Source organism: Esox lucius, chromosome 9, assembly GCF_011004845.1.
Source record: "Esox lucius isolate fEsoLuc1 chromosome 9, fEsoLuc1.pri, whole genome shotgun sequence".
Lineage (NCBI taxonomy): Eukaryota > Metazoa > Chordata > Actinopteri > Esociformes > Esocidae > Esox > Esox lucius.
This window is the reverse complement of record NC_047577.1, coordinates 24,872,979-24,895,825: the sequence shown is the minus strand read 5'-3', so window position 1 is coordinate 24,895,825 and position 22,847 is coordinate 24,872,979. Positions and strand designations below refer to the sequence as shown.

General features: G+C 39.4%; 1 protein-coding gene across 1 annotated transcript in view; it reads left to right on the top strand.

Moving 5' to 3' along the window:
* The window catches only part of LOC105008762 (5-hydroxytryptamine receptor 3A), a 98,459-nt gene extending 77,751 nt beyond the window's left edge, over positions 1-20,708 (top strand). The window contains exons 7-10 of the mRNA XM_013131355.4: positions 7,880-8,090; positions 9,615-9,752; positions 9,976-10,043; positions 20,109-20,708. Coding sequence (XP_012986809.1) covers positions 7,880-8,090; positions 9,615-9,752; positions 9,976-10,043; positions 20,109-20,402 — 711 coding nt within the window. The 3' untranslated portion in view covers positions 20,403-20,708. The remainder of the gene's footprint in view (positions 1-7,879; positions 8,091-9,614; positions 9,753-9,975; positions 10,044-20,108) is intronic.
* Positions 20,709-22,847: the final 2,139 nt, after the last annotated feature.

Genomic DNA, 22,847 nt, shown 5'->3' with positions numbered 1-22,847 from the left:
GACTTGAGTTCCTGGAATGTGGTGGTGTTGACCCATTCCGGCCATTTACGATTGCTTCTGCTTGCATGAAAGTCTTATGCAACAGATTCTTCACCAGGGCACAATTGCATTGATCCCCTCAAACAACTATAATCGTTGTCAGAAGACATTCTCAAATAAGCTCAATCCAATGGCTTGAATATGTGGCCTCTGATGAGAATGTATATCGATACAGGATGCCCTGAATCGGGATGAAATGAAAATCTGTGCTTACTATGTTGATGAGAACGCTGAACGTGATGGTGTGTGCGCAGTCTATGAATTTCTAGACTGTTTCTGTCAAGGTCACCCAAAGTGTCATTGTTCAACAAGCACCAACCCGGTCACAAAGATTGAGTACGGGTTGATGCACCAACAATGGCTGACAAAGCTTGAGGCTTTAAAAGAACAACACAACATACATGTTCAGTACATATGGGAGTGTGATTGGAATCGGCGTAAAAACACATCCACAGATTCCAAAGCTTTCTTGAAGCCATTTGATGTTCCAGAGCGCCTTGACCCTCAGGATGCTCTTTTTGGCGGTCATACCAACGCAGTTCATTTGAGGTTTACGGCTCAAAAGGGGAGAATATTAGTATAACGACGTTTGTAGTCTTTAACCAATTCTGCAACAAGACAAAGACTCATCCGATTGGGCATCCAAACATAATCTTTTGAGATTTCTAACCACTAGACATATACTTTGGTATTATTAGGGCTACCGTGTGTCTGCCGAAAGGCCTTTATCACCCTGTTTTACAGCACAGGGTCGGTGGTAAGCTGTTCTTTCCCTTGTTTAGATTATGTGTAGAGTCTGAAAACCAGGTAACTGATTGTTTACATGGTGATTCAAAAAGAGCTTTAACTGATACCTGAGTTTCTATTGAGCTGGTTAAGGCTGTTGAGAAAGGTTATCGCATTGTGAAAATAATTTAAGTCAGGAATTTCACCAGGATATCAGAATATTTTTGCAGATTACATGAGAACATTCCTGAAGCACAAGCAGGAAGCTAGCAGGTTCCCACCATTAGTGGTTAACGATGATACTAAAGAACAGTATATCCGTGAATATCATGAAAACGAGGGTGTGTAGCTTGACAAGGAAAACATTGTTTTCAACATGTTATCTTTGGCTAAATTGGCAATGAATAGAAGTTGTTTTTTTCTCTTTCATCTCAGACACATTTGCGATGGTAAAAGTGTGCATTACACAAAACAGACACCTATCAGACCACGTAATGGCACATTTTTATTGCCACATTCACAACAGCTTATGCTAGACTCGAGTTGTATTCACTCTTGGAGAAGTTGGATAGATGTGTGCTCTACACAGACACTGATTCAGTGATCTTTGTCATGTTGATCATGTTGGCAACCGCTGTATGACGAAATGTGGAAGTTGAGGGAAATTACTTTTATTAAAGGTCTACCAACATCGCTATGCGATGACAATCTTTTAAAGATTCAGAAAAACAACCTTTTAATTATTGACGATTTAATGAAAAGTGCATCAGAGAGTTTGGAGATGGAGAGAGTTTTCACACAATATTCACACCACCATAACCTGAGTGCAATTTACCTTGTCCAAAACATGTTTGTTAAAGGCAAATCTAGTAGAACTATTAACTTGAAGACAACTTACTTCATCTTGTTTAAAAACACCTGTGACAATCAGCAGATTAGTATTTTAGGCAGACAGATGTACCCCGGTCTTTCTCGGTTCTTCAAGGAGAGTTTTAAAGACGCAACACATCCACATTTTGGTTATTTACTTATTGACTTTAAAGCTACATTACCAGATGACTACCGTCTGAGAACAGGGTTGTTTTCTGGTGATTGGCCTGTCGTGTGCATTCCTAAGAAAGTTTGATCATGTGTAAGCGCATTCATAGAAATGTACCGCTTTTGAAGATGCTATTTAAGGCACCGGCGTGTCAATGAAAAGTTATTTTAGAATCTGCTTCCACCAACCTCATTCTATCACTCTGTGAAATAGTGCTTAATCTTAGGCGCAGAAATATACCTTTAACAGAATTGCAGCTCCGAAAAGTAAAGAGACAAAAAGCCAACATAGCTTAACGTGTAAATAATGATCCACTTACAGGTTAAAATATTATTAACTCAAACATACATTTACATACATCACAGTTTTGATGAGTTGACTAGATATATATTACCTTCAGCTTTCAAGCATTGTGTAATGAGGTAACTGTGTTAAAAAAAACACTGATGCTGTGCAGCCACAATGTGTGGAGTCCATTACTGAAGCCATTATGATGTTGTCTGCATTATCACTGGGTCCTCACACTGTTGGTTGATGTACAGAGTACAAAGATTCAGCTGTATGCATATTGTCATAATGCTAATAACATTTTAGTACAATGCTAAACATTTCTGTAAATAATTAGACTTTTAATTAGATCTTTTCAGGACACGTAAGATCACAACTGTGCAGTCCAATCAACAATGCAGAAGGTTACTTGGTCTGAAAAAAAAACAAACAGGTAACAGAAAACCAGCATGTATAGGTATTTGAACCTGAATAATAATAATCTTAAAAGACTGTTTACCAAGGTTTGAAACAGGGCTGTGTTTCATTCCGCTTAACCGAAACTTGAGATATAAAACAGATTATATATGAAAGACCGATAAAAGCACAAGAATTGCTCCATTGTAAAATTCTTTAAACATTCTTAAAAAGTTCAAATTTGTTGTTTGTTAGCATTTGTATTGCAACACAATTCAAATCAATTATTTCAAATCAATTAACTTGTACTACTGTATGTAAACGGCCTACTCCGCGCTGGAAACAACAGCTGTCTTCTGTGGAAGCCACGGATTTAATATTGTCTTGATGTTTCGTTTCAAGGAGGGAGACGGAGGCAGGCGCAGAGATTTGAGGCGTCTTTTTTAATAAACACAAAGAAAAAGAGTGCCAGGCACTACGACATACTCAGGAGCTAGGAACACATAAAACATGACACGCACAATGACCGACAGGGAGAAAATGGCTGAACTAAATACACTGACTAACGAGGAGAACAGAAACATGTGGGGGCTAAACACAGGGGAAAGGAATGTACTGATTAACTGAATCAAGAACAGGAAAGACCATACAAAGACAAGACAAGTCAAGGACAAACAGAAAACACGCTGGGGCCGTTACACTTGACAACACAGCCGGGGCGCTTCCAACAGGTTGTGCCTCCTAGCTTTGTCATTGGTTGTACGTCATTTTTCTTCACGTTAGAACTATACCGGTTACAATGATTAAAACTGTGGATAAAGCTTAACTAGTTAGTTCAGCTAGTTGTAGACGTTTGACAACCAACTATATTGATGATTCATGTCCGGTAGAAATGCTGTTAATTTTATTTGTTAACGACAAACTCATCCACTTACTTATAAACCCTGGCTATTGTCACCATATCGCCATTAATCTCTTCAAATAATATTTAACAAACACAAGTCCATAATACAACAATCAAAAATCAGAATTTTAAAAAGACATTAAAAGAATGCAACACATCTTACCCGGAAGTCGTCCCAGCAACCGCACACACTAACACATACACACACACACACAAACAAGTATTCACAAACTCACAAATCATCATTGCTCATACATACACATGTACCAAAATCATCATTTTTATTTTGAGCCATATTTTAAACCCAACCACGATACAATCAACTTAGTCATAATGTCTGGTCAGCGTTATTTGTTCCTTCAGAATAATAGCATTGCTCATGCAATGTGTGTTTGCTGTAGTGTATTGATGGATTACAAACCTTGTGTGAAACACAGGATGTTTATCATCCTGCATATACTACAGTTTGTACTAGTGGTTATTTATGGACCATTACAATGGGTAGATTGGATCTTAAGGCCCATCTCATGTTAAAATAAAAAATGCTGATATAACGCCTATTTATTACCTGGGTTTTTAATATTCCGGAACCTTAAGAACCATTTGTTAAACATCAAACATCTCACTACTGTTATAACACCTGTCCGTGGTGTTTATCAATCGTTGCAAAACATCAAACATGAATACAAGTCACCGGACATGCATACGTCATTCTGGAAGTCCTGCTGTAACACACGTCACACAGGAAGTCCATACATCACACTGGAGGTCCCACTTGCCTGTCAAATCAAACTGGAAGTCCTGTCCCCAGGCTCATAAATCACCGAAGTCACAGAATACGCAACACTGTTGTTCATGAGGTAGCTAGCTAGTACCAAGAATGGCTGTTAAACTTCCTGCAGGTACCATCAGTGTAAATCTGTGGAATCCAATATGATGTGTGAGAAACACAAAAACAAAACAAAAATGCTGTGAAAAGCCTCCAACAAATGCCCGGCATTTCTCAGTTCTCTTTGGTCGTATCACAGATGACAGTCCCGCAAAATAACGGCCAGTAACGTTAGTTAGCTGTAGGCTTACTGCTCTAAAAATGAAGGGTACTTCAGTTGAATTGGTGTCCTTATTTTTTGCATTGGGTGCTCTTAAATTGAATTCGAAGTGGCATTAAAAAAACTTGCAGATACCCTGAACATAGAGATGATGTGTTTAAGTGTTGCCTGAAGGTAGGGAGGGGAAGCTCCCCTGCAGTAGGCAATTCCCATAGCCTTGTATCCCATGTGAGCTTCAGGCGAAAGCCAGTGGAGTGAGCAGAGTTATATGAGAGAAGTTGGGAAGATTGAACACCAAATGAGCCGTGTCATTCATTCTGGGAATGTTGCAGGGGTTTGATGGAGTTGCAGTAATCCAGACATGAGATTACCTCACGTAAGAAACATCACAGGTGGTAGAATCATACTCTACGAATACTGTGGCATGACGTGTCACTGCCTTGATGTTTGTGGAGAACGACAGTGTTGTCTAGGGTTATGCCAAGGTTATTTGCTTTCAGGGAGGTGGAAACTATAGTTGACAACCGGGATTACATGTTTTGGTGGAGAAATGCCTTTCCCCAGAAGAAGAGCGGCTTTATCTTGCCAAGGTCAAGCTTGAGTTGGAAGCCTGAAATCCAAGAAGAGATGTCAACTAGGCATGCAGTGACGTGTGTCGCCAGTAGGGGAAAGGAGAAAATAGTTGAGTATCTTCCGCATAGCAGTGATAGGAAAGGCTATGTGAGTATATGACAGAGCCAGGAGTGTAATAAAGAGTAGGGTTGTGCCGATTTCGTCATACTGAAATCCCTAATTGTATATGTTTATCACACGTGATACTTGTAATGGGATAAACTTATGAACAGATAACCTGAAAGTGCATTTTAATCATGGTAAACCCTATACTTCATTAGCACATCATTGCTCCATCATTCACAGTGCTTATCATTGCTATTCTGATTTTCCTTTACTCACTCAAAACATGTAAAAAAAATTATCCTGACAGCTCAAATGGCTAATGCACAGGGCTTCTTTTATAACCCTTATTTTAACAAATCATGCTAACAAATGCATGCAGGCTAGTTTTAGTTCATCCAGAGTAGCGGTTTAACTTTCAAGTGTCACACCCTCACTCTGATTCTGTTCACCTGTGTTGTCTTGTCTCACCCCCACTCATTATCCCTGCCTACTTAACCTGTCTTCTCTGTTTGTTCCAGTTGCCAGTTTGTCTTGTGTGTTTCCCAAGTCATCCCTGCTTTCTTGTTTTCTAGTGTTCCCAGTGCCCGTTTCTAGTATATCTGTGTACTGAACTTCTGCCCTTTGATCAATCCAACAATCCTGCTGATCATCTCTCTGTACCTCTGCTGTGTTATCTTGTGTTTCCGAACCCCTGCCTGTCATTTAAACCAACTCTCCTGCTCATCGTCTGTCTGTTCCTCTGCCGAGTCATCATGTGCACTACCTGATCTTTGTCTACTCTTGCGGATAATTATTTTCCACTTGTCAGGTTCGAGGGTTGAGTCTACTTAATTCAAATTTCTCAATAATAAATACTTTCTCAATTAGGAAACCAACACTTTAATTCTATTAGTTTATTACAAGCTTGTAGGTGATGCACAGACAAAGTACACACATGTGCCCCTTCCTAGGTATGACAAAGACACACACTTTGAGGGGCCCCTTATATTTTCTTCTAACATCTGTTCTCATCTTAATCCTCCAAGTCCTAACAACATAGGACACATAAGCTAAAGAATGCCCGTATTTGGGCCTTGGGCCAAAAGGAGAACAAGGATTTGGTGGCAAGGGTTCTGATGGAAAGGGGGACAAGCTATAGCTGAAGTCCCCACATTTGTAACCACGTTTCACCAACTCCTAGACAGAGCAAAGTAACCAGCCTGTATATCAGATACATAAAACCTACATATTTATTAAACCTAATTCATCCAAATAGAATATATTTATACATCCTTAATATTTAACATATATGCATAATTAATTAATCTTCCACACTACCGATTCAGGTGCATTAAAAAACATTTGTAAATTTACTTTATATTTTATGTTATTTTCTAATAATCTGTTGCTCTATGTAATCAGCACAACAGTATTTATCTGTGCTAACATAATTGCAAAAGGCTTTTCTAATGCTCACATCACCTTTTAATAAAAAATGTGGATTAGCAAACCAAACGTGCCATTGGAACACAGGACTGATGGTTGCTGATAATGTGCCTCTGTACGAATATGTACAGTATCTCACAATGGTGGCCACACAAAATATTGACACTTTGGGCCCAATTTTGACATTTTCACTTAGGGGTGTACTCACTTTTGTTGCCACCGGTTTAGACATTAATGGCTGTGTGTTGAGTTATTTTGAGGGGACAGCAAATTTACACTGTTATACAAGCTGTAAACTCACTACTTTACATTGTAGCAAAGTGTCATTTCTTCAGTGTTGTCGCATGAAAAGATGTAATCAAATATTTACAAAAATGTGAGGGGTGTACTCACTTTTGTGAGATACTGTATATATTCCAGAAAAAATCTACTTTTTCCAGCTACAATAGTCATTTACAACATTAACCATGTCAACACTGTATTTCTGATCAATTTGATGTTATTTTAATGGACAATAAATGTGCTTTTCCTTCGAAAACAAGGACATTTCTAAGTGACCCAAAACTTTTAAACAGTAGTGTACATGATACAGAGTTAATGTGAATCCGGGCAGTGAATTTCACACCTAAGTCAGTGAAGAAAGGAGAAACAACATTTTGCTTGCATGACCCGGTTACAAACGCAAATAAAAAAGTCAAAAGTGACATGATGGCACATCCATTATATATGGAGTTATATACAATGCCTTTTATCCAATCAGCATTCAGCAATCAAACAACCTGGTTGATATTATATTTTGAGTAGTTTTAGCCCTGAATACTGATCAGCTGAAGGCCCAGGTGTTTCACAACATATACCACAAGTATAAAAAATTGCCACCCATGGAAATGCATTTATAAACTACTGCAAGTCAACATAATTTTATCCAAATCAACTTAGTCATGTGTGCATACATTATAATGTGTGGTCCCTGGAATGGTATCTACTATCCTGGCACTGGAAGACTCTACCAAGATGCATGACAATGTTATTAACATTTTGTGATGCCTCCACCTTACATAATTTAGATAGCCTTTAAGCTGTTATAGAGCACAGGTTTATAGCATATTTGATCACATTAGTCTTCACATTTGATATTGGTTATATCACACAGTATGCAATGTTAATGAACCCTTTACAGACCATGACATACCGTTATAGAGGTTTTGAAATTATTTTTGTAGTGCTAATAATAATAATAATAATAAAGTGCATCATGAAGCATTTTTTTACCTAAAGATAATTGAATTAAAAACAATATTTTCAGATCCTTCTTTCTTGCTCATCTCTTCTTAGATCACCATGAAAAGGAGGCCCCTCCTCTACATCACCAACTTTGTGCTTCCTGTCCTCTTCTTCCTGTTTCTGGACCTTGCCTCCTTCCTGATCTCAGACCAACGGGGGGAAAAGTTGGGCTTCAAGGTCACGGTGTTGCTGGCCATCTCTGTTATGCTGCTTATCCTCAAAGACATACTTCCATCCACATCAAACAAGACTCCTGTCATAGGTTATGCGCTGGCATAAACTCACACTAAAATCTACACTAATACTTCGTTTCCACTGGTGCCAAACACTGGTGATTAACACTAAAGTCCAGAAATGTTTCTTTTTCCATTGCGGTGGCCGAGTAGCCCGGCTCTCAAATCTCACAGCCAAGCCCCAGACTTTAGGACGTGGGGTTTGCGGGTTGATGCGTTACATCCTGCTAAAAACGCTGCATGTTATGCTATTTGAATAGCGATGTGTATCATTTGCATAGTCTTAGGATTCTTGTGATGGTTTTCATCCGATCTAACAAAACATAACCCTGATAAAATAAATAAAATAAAGCAAGAGTACAGGGAAGCAAAGACTCCAAGAGTTGGAATGGCCGAAGGTGGTACCATGCCATTGACTCAATAGAAAAACGGAGCGCAAAGACCGAGACGTAGCCAGCAGAACCTATAATAACACAAAACTACCTCAGAATTCTCCCAAATCCTTCTACTAAAAGTAGATAGTTTTGGCAAAATACTTATTGAACTAAATAATGAATACACTGGCTTAACGTTGCAGTGTCACGAGTTTAGGTGGAGGAGTTTGAGGAAGGTATTTGTTTTATTACTCAAGTTCAAACACGTATTAAAAACAAATAGCGTTAATAGAAAAAGATCACCTTTTATATTTTGTAACCAGAAAACCAAATTGATAGTTCACTCCTTCCTCCCCACCCCTCCTCAAGTCCTTGGTACCAAATGTTTAGTCAAGACAGGAAAGTCTAGAGCCAACACTAGCATAAATCACCAGTGTAGCCCTGGAACTAGGGTAAAGCACCAGTGGAAATGCGGAAAAAAAGGGTGTGCCGATCTCATCATACTCTTAGCACTGCGACCAGTGGGTGAAAGTGAATGCAGGAGATGTGACGTGCGTGAGACCACTTCTCTAGGAAAAGGAGTAGAGAAAGTGGCCCTTATTAGTATCCAGTTTTAGCAGCTGGCTCAATGAACACCCTGCCTGTGTCTTTAATAATATCCAAATCTGCCAATTGAGTGCTCAGTATTCCGCACCCAGTGAGAGAAACAAGAATTTAGAGTTCACAGTAAGTTTCTCAGATCATGGATTATGTGATTAAATAATAATATCAAATTCCTCATATCCGTAGGATACTTGTTTTTTCAGAGTACTCGGCACACCCCTACCCCATGCACACAATCTTAACCATATATCTTTTGTCCATGTTATTGCTATTCACAAGACTGTATATGCATTTGTTGTGTTACTCTTATTTGTATTCACTTTTTTATCTCTATTTTTTAAAGGGGCAGTTTCACTTTTATCTCATACATTTTGTTACTGAAGCATGTGAAAAAATTTGATTAATTTATTTGTTTTTATATATGCATAATCACATGCACTTAAACACTAAAACAGTAACATCTTGTTCAATCAAGATTTTACTTTTAATTTCACAGCATTTAACCCACCCCATGCACACTCAAACTTTTAAAACTTTTATATTTTATACTGTCTGTATGTGTTTTCTCTCTCATAGCAACCTATTGTATAGTGGTCTTTGCTTTCCTGATGCTAAGCCTGCTTGAGACAATCTTTGTGACATACCTCATTGAGAGAGACTCTGTCGTTCTGGAGAAGGATCAAGAAAACACCCCCTGTCGCACCCGTGACCAAGGTTTGCTACTGACACAAGTGCCTGTCTGTACTAGGATTTTTGTGCAGTGGAGTTTTTTTTTCTCTAAAGGGGAAATAGATAATGGTAACGGAATTACATGCTGTTCTCTATTCAGTATAATGCACCATTGACCACAGCCTAGTATTACATAATTCAGGAAATTATATTATATTGACAAGATTATATTGACAATGTAATTGACAGAGCTATCAATTTGTTTCAGAGGGGAAGAGGCGTGATCCCAGTGTCTTTACTGCTCCCGAAAGAGAAGCTCAAAATGAACCAGAAGAGGTTAGATTATTTACTTTATTTTGGCTGTGTCTCAAATTACAGAGACACCTAACTGAAAATTACTGTTACTTTGAAGTAATGGTTTTACCAAGAAATGGTTTTACCAAGATGGCGGCGCGTGTACATCATGAGGCCTGGCGTCAACCCAGTTTTTTCTAATTAGCAAGCATTTACTTAATAGTTTCTGCTTTTTTCACTCGGTACAGCCTACCGTACAGTATACAGTGGGGAGAACAAGTAATTGATACACTGCCGATTTTGCAGGTTTTCTCACTTACAAAGCATGTACAAGTCTGTCATTTTTATCATAGGTACTCTTCAACTGTGAGTGACGGAATCTAAAACAAAAATCCAGAAAATCACATTGTATGATTTTTAAGTAATTAATTTTCCTTATATTGCATGACATAAGTATTTGATACATCAGAAAAGCAGAACTTAATATTTGTTACGGAAACCTATGTTTGCAATTACAGAGATCATACATTTCCTGTAGTTCTTGACCAGGTTTGCACACACTGCAGAAGGGATTTTGGCCCACTCCTCCATACAGACCTTCTCCAGATCCTTCAGGTTTCAGGGCTGTCGCTGGGCAATACAGACTTTCAGCTCCCTCCAAAGATTTTTTATTGGGTTCAGGTCTAGAGACAGGCTAGGCCACTCCAGGACCTTGAGATGATTCTTACGGAGCCACTCCTTAGTTGCTCTGGCTGTACAATTTAACAGTTTTTAAAATTATTTGCAAATAAGAGAGACGCTTACAAACATAATCGTCTGAGGAGTCTCTAACTTAATACATGAACAGTCTGAATTTATTACATTTAAAAGGGTGTGTGGTAAGATGCTGCCCAGCTGTCCTATGTCAATAAAACACATTCCCTTTGTTCTATTAATACCTAGGCTTCACACAAGGGGCAAGCTATCTTCCCCCACATGGGTAACCTAATGGTTTTCTTTGAGACTGTGGTCCCAGCTCTCTTCAGGTCATTGACCAGGTCCTGCCTTGTGGTTCTGGGCTGATCCCTCACCTTCCTCATGATCATTGATGCCCCACGAGGTGAGATCTTGCATGGAGCACCAGACCGAGGGAGATTGACCGTCAATTTGAACTTCTTCCATTTTCTAATAATTGGGCCAACAGTTGTTGCCTTCTCACCAAGCTGCTTGCCTGTAGTCCTGTAGTCCATCCTAGCCTTGTGCAAATCTGTAATTTTATCCCTGATGCCTTTACACAGCTCTCTGGTCTTGGCCATTGTGGAGAAGTTGGAGTCTGTTTGATTGAGTGTGTGGACAGGTGTCTTTTATACAGGTAACGAGTTCAAATAGGTGCAGGTAATGAGTGGAGAAAAGGAGGGCTTCTTAAAGAAAAACTAACAGGTCTGTAAGAGCCGGAATTCATACTGGTTGGTAGGTGATCAAATACTTATGTCATGCAATAAAATGCTAATTAATTATTTAAAAATCATACAATGTGATTTTCTGGATTTTTGTTTTAGATTCCGTCTCTCACAGTTGAAGTGTACCTATGATAGAAATTACAGACCTCTACATGCTTTGTAAGTAGGAAAACCTGCAAAATTGGCAGTGTATCAAATACTTGTTCTCCCCACTGTATATAGCCGACAATAACTCCTGGATATTGGAACACAATGCGTAGATAGAGTTTTTAACTTCCAAGTTCCACCAGAGAGACGTCCTAGGAGACACCAAATATACCGCCAACAAGAAGTGCACATAGGCGGCATGTAGAGTGTAAACAAAGGAGAAGGGTCTGGCTGCAGCCGGGCACTGTCAGCTGTGGCACTGTGGGCTGGTGAGCGGGACTTGGGCTCTCTGGAGCTTTTGATTGGGACTTATAACTGCTGTTGAATCAAATGTATTTTGCTACTGATTTAATTAACTCTTTCACCGGTGTCAATTTATTATTTCATAAACAATGACTGTAATTTGTAAAGCAAACAGTATGTATAAAATGTATTACAGACTTTTAGTTTTTGTACAAAATGTAATATCATACATACATTTGGAGTGTGTTTTTAAAGCACAATAAATAATTGTTTAATGTCCATAAAATCTTCTTCCATCTGCTTTTTAGTATTTTGTGGATTAATTAAATCCCACGATAACTACAAGTAGGTTAGCTTAGTTTATTAATTAATGTATATAGATTGTTCATCTGTTGGAGATTGCAAACCTGTAATGACAATGACACTGTGAGGCCAAACTTTGAGGCCAGGTTGGGCACTGTGAAGCCTGGTTGGGCACTGTGAAGCCTGTTTGGGCACTGTGAGGCCTGGTTGGGCACTGTGAGGCCTGGTTGGGCACTGTGAGGCCTGGTTTTATACAATCTCAGCAGAATTAAGAAATTTGGCATGTCTCAAAGGGGCAATTCCATCCCCTATATTCACTATCCTGCTCTACATAAACATCATAGACAATTTACAGCTTGATCATCATCATAGTATCATAAACAGTCTTGTGATGTATAAATGTACTTTTAACTGAAGTTACCATTTTTGTACTTTCACTCAATGTTTACTCAGTGTTTGCCTGAATATCAATGTTTGCCTGAATATCTTTATTACTTTTTCCTCATTGTGTGGTTCTGTGACATAAGATTTTCATTGTAGATGTCCAATAACATCTGCATTTCTGTGCATGTGAAAAATTAAGTCAACTGCAACTTGATTGCTTTAATATCCTTCCTACATCCAGATTTATTGAGAGCAAATATAATGTGTTTTTGAACTGAAAAGAAATCTACAGTTCAACATGCAACAGCGTGGAGTTATTAAATATTTCAAACAGAACATTAAAAAACATCCAAGTCAGAGAAAAGGTTTGACAGTAAGCAATCTCATGGAGTAAAATAGATATAAATAAACCTTTCATTGTTTATTAATTAGTCTGCACACCATATGTCCATAAATGTTCCTGTACATAGATATAGTTGTGCTCAAATATTTGCATATCCTGGCAGAAATTGTTTTGGCATTGATTTTGAAAAGATGACTGATCATAAAACAGTATTTTATTTAAGGATAGTGATCATATGATACCATTTATTATCACATAGTTGTTTGGCTTCTTTTTAAATCATAATCATAACAGAAATCACCCAAATGGCCCTCTATCAAAAGTTTACAATACCCATGAATATTTGGCCTTGTTACAGACACACAAGGGGGCACACACAGGTGAAAATGGCAATTAAAGATGAATTTCCCACACCTGTGGTTTTTTAAATTGCAATCAGGGTCCATGTATAAGTCAATGAGTTTGTTAGCTCTCACATGGATGCACTGGGCAGGCTAGATACTGAGCCATGGGGAGCAGAAATGAACTGTCAAAAGACCTACGTAATGGAACTTTATAAATATGGAAAGGATATAAAACGATATCCAAAGCCTTGCAAATGCCAGTCAGTACTGTTCAATCACTTATTAAAAAGTGGAAAATTCAGGGATTTCTTGATGACAAGCCAAGTTCAGGTAAACCAAGAAAGATTTCAGTAAAAACTGCCAGAACAAATGTTTGGGATACAAAGAAAAACCCACAGGTAACCTTAAGAGTAATACAGGCAGCTCTGGAAAAAGATGGTGTGGTTGTTTCAAGTAGCACAATACTTGAATTAAACTGAGCTGCATGGTTGAGTTGCCAGGAAGAAGCCTTTACTGCGCCAATGCCACAAAAAGCCTGGTTACAATATGCCCGACAACACGCCTCACAGCTTCTGGCACAATATAATTTGGATTGATGAGACCAAAATAGAGCCTTAAGCCATAAGCGCTGTGTTTGGAGAGGGGTCAACAAGGCCTATCGTGAACAGAATACCATCTCCACTGTGAATCATGGTGGTGAATCGCTGATATTTTGTGGGTGTGTGAGCTCTAAAGACACAGGGAATCTTGTGAAAATAGATGGCAAGATGAATGCAGCATGTTATCAGAAAATTCAGGGATCTCTTGATACCAAGCCAAGGTCAAGTAGACCAAGAAAGATTTCAGTCAAAACTGCAAGAAGAATTGTTCGGGATACAAAGAAAAACAGGTAACCTCAAGAGAAATACAGGCTGCTTTGGAAAAAGTGTGGTTGTTTCAAGGAGCATAATACGACGATACTTGAACAAAAATGAGCTCCATGGTTGAGTTGCCAGAAAGAAGCCTTTACTGCACCAATGCCACAAAAAAGCCTGGTTACAAAATGCCCGACAACACTTTGACACGCCTCACAGCTTCTGGCACACTCCAACTTGAAGTAACAAGACTAAAATAGAGCTTTATGGTCACAACCATAAGCGCTATGTTTGGAGAGGGGTCAACAAGGCCTATAGTGAACAGAACACCATCCCCACTGTGAATCATGGTGGTGGATCACGGATGACCCTCAGCACAAAACCAAGTTGACCCTCCAGTGGTTACAGCAGAAAAAGATGAAGGTTCTGGAGTGGCATTAAACTGACTCCTGACCTTAATATCATCGAGCCACTCTGGGGAGATCTCAAACTTGCGGTTCAAAGACTTTGCATGACCTGGAGGCATTTTGCCAAGACGAATGGGCAGCTATACCACCTGCAATTCGTGGCTTCATAGACAACTATTACAAAAGACTGCACGCTGTCATTGACGCTAAAGGGGACAATACACAGTATTAAGGACTAAGAGTATGCAGACTTTTGAACAGGGGTCTGTTCATTTTTTTCGTTGTTGCCATGTTTTATTTTATGATTGTGCCATTCTGCTATGACCTACACTGGAATGTGAATCCCATAAAAAAAAACGTTTCGCCTGCTCACTCATGTTTGCTTTACAAATGGTACATTATATTACCAATTCTCCAAGGGTTTGCAAACGTTTGAGCAGAAATGTACTTAGCTTTTTCTTCTTACTTCTGTCTTCTTTAGCAATTTTTTTTATTAATTACATAACATGATTTGCTCAATTATTTACCTAACATAATTCAAGTAACTACGTATTTCTACTTCTGTATTAATTTGTCTGTATTATTTTACATTATTACAGGTTTTCATGCTGTAATATGAAGCTAACTAACTAATACTGTAATGCGTCTGTGACACGTTGTCTCAGTTGAGTCCACAGTGCCCAAGCTCCACCCACCTGTCCACAGTGCCCTGTCTGCAGCTAGACACTTTTGAAACAAAGACGATGGAACCCAGGCCCCCCATCGGCCTTCACTAGCTACCCTTTTCCACGCTGGCGTACGGTCTCTGACGAACATGTGGACAAAATACAATTAAGAATCACCTCACAAAAAAGGATTATGGATTGCAGCGTCAGGATTTTCGCAGAAATGTAGCTACACAACAACATACCCGACAATGTAATCAAGCTGGGGCAATGCACTGCCTTCAGATCTGAACAAATAGACAAATAGCGGTGGATTCTGGTAAGACGAGAGGAGGTGGCCGGTGCATTTATATAAATATAGCATGGTGTACAGACACTAACATAACCGGGAGTCAGTGCTCAACCAATCTGGGGTATCTGATGATTAAGCGCAGGCCTTTTTACTTGCCTTGGGGGTTTACATCTATTAATGTTGCTGCAACCTACATACCATCGGATGCTAATGCTAAGCCTACAAAGCCAGTCCTCTCCCCCACTTGGGTCAGTCTGACTAGCTCTCATTGTTCCTACTCCCCAAGTATTTACCCCTCATTTAACGTGCAAAACCATCAGTGAGGTCAGTGTGTCCAGAGGGAGCAGACTCACTCCTACAACACCAGTTTCAACACACACACTGGCGATTGTTTGCCACTCAACAACCCATGACTCCCATACGGACATTGACGCATAGGCTTGCTCCGTTCTGGATTACATAAACACCTGCACCAAAGACGTCACCACCCATAAACTAATAAAGACCTTCCCCAACCAGAAGCCTTGGATGAACAGTGAGGTCCAAAAACTGCTAAAGGCACGTGTAGCTGCGTTCAGATCCGGCGATGCGAAGGCGTATAGCTCATCCAGGGCCAACTGGAAAAGGGGCATCAAGACTGCAAAAAATTACCAAATACTGGAGATCGGGGAGCACTTCAACAACAACTCTGATCCTCGACGCATGTGGCTGGGCATCCAAGCCATCACAGTCAACCAGTCAAATAACCCCATCCCCACAGCCAGCGATGTGTCCATCACCGACGAGTTAAACAGGTTCTACGCTCGCTTCAACAGGGATAACAAAGTTGTGCTCATAAGTTTGAATACCCTGGCAGAAATTGTGTAATTTTGCCATTAAATTAAAAAATATGTATTTTATTAAAGGATAATGATCATATGAAACAATTTATTACCACATAGTTGTTTTGCTCCTTTTTAAATCTTAACGATAACAGAAATCACCCAAATTGCCCTGATCAAAAGTTTACATACCCTTGAAAATGTGGCCTTGTGACAGACACAGGTGAAAATGGCAATCTCCTATGGCTTTTTAAATTGCAATCAGTGTCTGTGTATAAATAGTCAATGAGTTTGTTAGTTCTCACGTGGATGCCATGAGTAAGCTAGATAATGATCCATGGGGAGCAGTAAATAAGTGTCAAAAGATCTGTGTAACAAGGTAATGGAACTTTATAAAGATCCAAAGCCTTGCAAATGCCAGACAGTACTGTTCAATCACTTATTAGGAAGTGGAAAATTCAGGGATCTCTTGATACCAAGCCAAGGTCAAGTAGACCAAGAAAGATTTCAGTCAAAACTGCCTGAAGAATTGTTCGGGATACAAAGAGAAACAGGTAACCTCAAGAGAAATACAGGCTGCTTTGGAAAAAGTGTGGTTGTTTCAAGGAGCACAATACGACGATACTTGAACAAAAATGAGCTGCATGGTCGAGTTGCCAGAAAGAAGCCTTTACTGTGCCAATGCCACAAAAAAGCCTGGTTACAATATGCCCGACAACACCTTGACACGCCTCACAGCTTCTGGCACACTCCAATTTGAAGTGACGAGACACTTCAAATTGGTCACAACCATAAGCGCTATGTTTGGAGAGGGGTCAACAAGGCCTATAGTGAACAGAACACCATCCCCACTGTGAATCATGGTGGTGGATCACAGACATTTTGGGGGTGTGTGAGCTCTAAAGACACAGGGTATCTTGTGAAAATTGATGGCAAGATGAATGCAGCATGTTATCAGAAAATACTGGCAGACAATTTGCATTCTTCTGCACGAAAGCTGCACATGAGACGGTCTTGGACTTTCCAGCACGACAATGACCCAAAGCACAAGGCCAAGTTGACCCTCCAGTGGTGCCTCCTGAACTTCATATCATCGAGCCACTCTGGGGAGATCTCAAATGTGCAGTTCATGTTAGACGACCAAAGACTGTGCATGACCTGGAGGCATTTTTCTATGGGCAGCTATACCACCTGCAAGAATTCAGGGCCTCATAGACAACTATTACAAAAGACTGCATGCTGTCATTGACATGCAGTATTAAGGGGGCAATACACAGTATTAAGGGTATGACGAATGGGCAGCTATACCACCTGCAATTCGAATGGGCAGCTATACCACCTGCAATTCGGGGTTTCATAGAAAACGATTACAAAAGACTGCACGCTGTCATTGACGCTAAAGGGGACAATACACAGTTTTAAGGACTAAGGGTATACAAACTTTTGAACAGGGGTCGTTTCATTTTTTTCTTTGTTGCCATGTTTTGTTTTATGCAATTCTGTTATGACCTACAGATTAATGTGAATCCCTTAAGAAATAAAAGACATGTGTTTTGCCTGCTCACTCATGTTTCCTTTACAAATGTTTACTGTACATACAGCTCCGGAAAAAAATTAAGAGACCACTAAACCTTTTTCTTTCCTTTCCAAAAAAGTTGAAAAGGAAAGTTTTGAGTGAGGAAGTGTTCAATTTGCAGTGGTCTCTTAATTTTAACCCTTCTGTTCCTGACTCAACTTATTTGGAAAGGAAAGAAAAAGGTGCAGTGGACTCTTTATTTTTTTCCAGAGATGTATATTACCAATTTTCCAAGGGTATGCAAACTTTTGAGCACAACTGTTTGTATAAGCCACAAGAGGTCTGACACAATGAGCACAATGAGGCAAGTTCTTGGTGTCAGGTTCTTGTTTGGGGATTCTAGGCATCTCAATATGCCTGGGGGCCACAGTTAAAGCCTGACCACAGAGGTGCCTCTAGGCATCTCTGCGCTGCTGTTTTGGTTGTCCCCAATTAGAGGCAACTGAGCTGTGTTGCCTCTAATTGGGGAACCTATTCAGCAGTTTCCATACCCAGTGTGGATCATTATTCGTGCCAGTTGTGTTGCGCCTCAGTTCGCGGTTTGCTTCTCCTTTTGTTGTTTTTTGCATTTGCTCTGCCCCTCATATCCTGCCCTGTGACTGTGACAGAATGATCCACCCACCAAGGACGAAGCAGAGCTGGACCGTAGGGTAACTCCACATATTGCCAGATTCAGACTTCGAGGAGGAGGACCCCTACCGTCACCAACTGGATGACTGGCCAGCCATAAGGCCAGCCATTCAATAAGCCCTGGGTCCTGCCCAGAAACGACCCCGGCATCAACAATGACAGCAACCAGCCCAGAGAAATCCCCAAACTGTTTTTTTTGGAGGGGTGCTGTTGCAGGGGTAGGAGGAAGAGCCCCAGCAGCTATGGGAGCGGGAGTAGAGAAAGGCATCGGAGGATGACGACGAGGTGCTCCCGTCTCCCAACTCATGGGGGTTCTTGCACAAGCCCTTGCAGACTAGGGACCAGTGGAGGATGGAGGCACACTTTGGCCTCCAACCCCGGAGGATTGGTGACCACCAAAGGGGTTCTTTGACAGGCCTCTGGAGAACAAGCCAGGTGGTGGAGGGCTTGGCTGGTGCTGAGGCTCCCTAACCAGGAAGATACTATAGCAGAGGAGGAGGAAAAAGAGGCCTTCGAGCGCTGCAGGCAGGGTGCCCCTTCCTGCCTCGGGGGCAGGGCTTCCACCCTCTGCTCTGGCACCCTGTCCTGCCTCTGGACCCTTTTTAAGTTCAACAGTTTCCACAACCGGTGTGGATCATTGTTTGTGCCAGTTGTGTTTTGCCCCAGGTCACGGTTTGCCTCTTCTTTTCTTGTTTTCTGCTTTTAAAATAAAATAAAATGTTTCCCTACACTCATATTGTGCCTCGTGTCCTGCCCCATGGCCGTGACACTAAGTTTCTCATTGGTTGCAAAAACTGCTAAATTATTCTTTGTGTCAAGGGGAACAGTCTCAAAAAACATGACAGGATATGCCAAAGATGGAAAAATTGAAGTTGACCAAAAGATTTAGACAAACACTTAACTGGATAGTTGGAAAGTACAGCCTGAAATATTACATCATATTTGGTTCAGCAACTCTGTGAAGCAGGCTCAACCAAAACTGTATGTTGTGAGCTTCATGAAACTGGAAATCAAAGCATTAATTCATTAAGTTATATTCCCTTATAAAAGAGGTAAAGGCATCTTGGGGGTTTGGGATATATAACTATTATACCATGGATGTATTCCTCATCCCTGTCTGTCTAACTACTCTCTGTAAAGCTAAGTTTCATATAATTGTATTAGCATGATTAAAGAAGATTGTACTTCACATGACCCATTTAACTGATCAATTGAATAGATAAAATATATTAGCTAGGACTGGGTTTTACCAAAATGTTTCAATCAATCTACAGTAAGTTAGCTATCTGGGCTACAGCAAGGAGAACTTATGGTTGTCTGGCTATAGAGGAGTTAATGAATGTTTAAAAAGTTCATTTTGTCCGATATCTACATCTGTAACTTTTTGAATAAGTTAGTGGCCAGTGCTGGTCTGGGCCACATAAAAATATATTTTTTTAAACCTGGCTAAGGTAGTTTGATTACCACATTCACGCGCATGGGTGGAATTTGCTGGGTTAAGTAATGACTGAATGTACTGCTTTCAAGGCAACACCAGTGTGACAAGCACATTTAACTCAATTGTTCACTGAGACTCTGGCCCAATTAGAATTTAGATCAATATAGAGTTCCTATTTTGTTTCTGCCTACCGCCAATAATAATATGTTGAAAATTTCCAGGTAATTGGTGGCGTACAAACACAGGGACACTCTCGCCTACTGCTGTTGATTCTGGAGGACCTGCGGTCAGTGGAGCAAACACTAGCGCTGTTTGCAACAAACAACAGCGAAAAGAAACCTGGCTATTGGACCAAAGTAGCTCGGAAAGTCAACCTTGCTTACTTCACCTTTTACATCATCTCATTCATTCTCTTTATAATCTTCATATGTAAGGAGTGGTTTGAGGACACCATGTACAATGGAATTGGGGTTTCAGATGTAGATTTCAGATGTAGAATTCCACCAAATGCATAAAATAGGCTACTTGAATTGGCAATGGCATGAAGTGGTCAATGTTGCTAGGGATGGTTATCTACAAACATTAATTGTTAATCTGTCATTTAAGCAGAGCATGCATGTTGAATGTCTATTCCACTATTAGAATATGCTTCGGTGGAAAGTGAAAACATAACATAACATCCGACACAGTATTTAAAATATTATCACAATATGCTTGATTCAAATTTTGAAATTGTATGGAAAGATTTGTGAATAATCTCTTTTGTTTTAAGATCTTGACTCCAAGACTGTGCTGTATATTACATGGCAGGGAATTCATTAAAATAGCAAGAATCAAAAGCATGATTTGTCTATAACATTGTGAATAGTATAGAAAATAAATGAATTATTACTTCACAAAACATTGGCTAATTGTTTTTTCTTGTTACAATTGACATGTGCCAGTGCTTGTCAAAGAAATGCAAAAAATATATATATATATATATATATATATATATACACAGTGGTGCTCATCAGTTTGTATACTTTGGCAGAAATTGTGAAATATTGGCACTGATTTTGAAAAAATGACTGATCATGCAAATAAGATGTATTTTATTTAAGGATAGTGATAATATGAATTCATTGATTGTCACATATTTGTTTGGCTTCTTTTTAAATCATAATCATAACAGAAATCACCCAAATGGCTTTGATCAAAAATATACATACCCTTGAATGTTTGGCCTTGTTGCAGACACACAAGGTGACACACACAGGTGAAAATGGCAATTAAAGGTGAATTTCCCACACCTGTGGCTTTTTAAATTGCAATCAGTGTCTGTGTATACACAGTCAATTAGTTTGTTAGCTCTCACGTGGATGCACTGAGCAGGCTAGATACTAAGCCATGGGGAGCAGAAAAGAACTGTCAAAAGACCTGTGTAACATGGTAATGGAATTTTTTAAAGATGGAAAAGGATATAAAAAGATATCCAAAGCAGAAAAAGGTGACGATTCTGGAGTGGCCATCACAGCCTCCTGAACTTAATATCATCGAGCCACTCTGGGGAGAATTCAAACGTACAGTTCATTCAAGACAACCAAAGACTTTGCTTGACCTGGAGGCATTTTACCATGTTGAATGGTCAGCTTTACCACCTGCAAGAATTCGGGGTCTCATAGACAACTATTACAAAAGATTGCACGCTGTCATTGATGCTAAAGGGGGCAATACACAGTATTAAGAACTAAGGTTATACAGATTTACAGTTGTATGAAAAAGTCTGGGAACCCCCGGCCAAATCAAATGTTTTGTGGATTTTAGAATTTGAGATGTTACACAAGGATCTGGAAAGATTAAACAATAATAGGAACTCTATATTGATCTAAATTCTAACAGGTGTCATTTCATTTTTTTATTTGTTGCCATTTTTTGTTTTATGATGGTGCCATTCTGTTATAACTTACAGTTGAATATGAATCCCATAAGAAATAGAAGACATGAGTTTTGCCTACTCACTCATGTTTTCTTAACGAATGGTACATATATTACAAATTCTCCAAAGGAATGCAAACCTTTGAGCACAACTGTAAAATAAACAAAGTAAGTAATGAGATTTCAACTTAAATGATCTTTCCCTTGCAACAATAATGAATATGTTTAATCTTTCCAGATCCTTGTGTAAACGTCTCAAATTCTAAAATCCACAAAACATTTGATTTGGCCGGGGGTTCCCAGACTTTTTCATACAACTGTAAATAGTATGATGAACCACAGTTCTACGCCTTTTTCCCATAACTACTGGTTGATACTGCAAGTTTAAAGGAGCACTTCCCCCTAAGTGGACCATAGGTGGTGTGTATCATGTCTAAGAGATTTCTAGGGTGGTGAGTTTTATTTTACACAATTGAACAGAAGGGAGATTTGTTTTTTGTGCACCAAATAGCAAGTCACTGTGTATATTGAAGGGTGACCGAGATCTGGTAAATGAATGTAGTCATGTTTTATTTTAGTTTGCTAAGACTCCGTGTGGTACAGATCATGCTATGAGTCACTTACATGTGTATTCACTGTTATCTTTGACTGATCGAGCCACCAGCAAAGTTTCTATATGTAGATATATTGATAAATGTAAACAGGGTCTAAAATGTTTCTAAAGGAATACAACTATAAAAGCCAATACTTCCTGGTTTGCCATAATCCCTCCAAGGTGCAAATTATTCAGCACATTCATACAAACGTTGTCCCTTGTAGCCTGGATACAGATAACAAAAGGTACAATTAGCAACACATTGGCTTATTTTCATGAAATTAAGGATTCATTTTGGAAGCGACTTTACATTGTGTTAATGAACCGTACATGTTTTAACTGTAGTAATACATAGGTTTCAAAATATATATTTTTTAATAGTAATTTAGAAATGCTGCTTTTTTAAATGCATATTAAATTGACATGCTACTCATGCTGTTAATTTTGA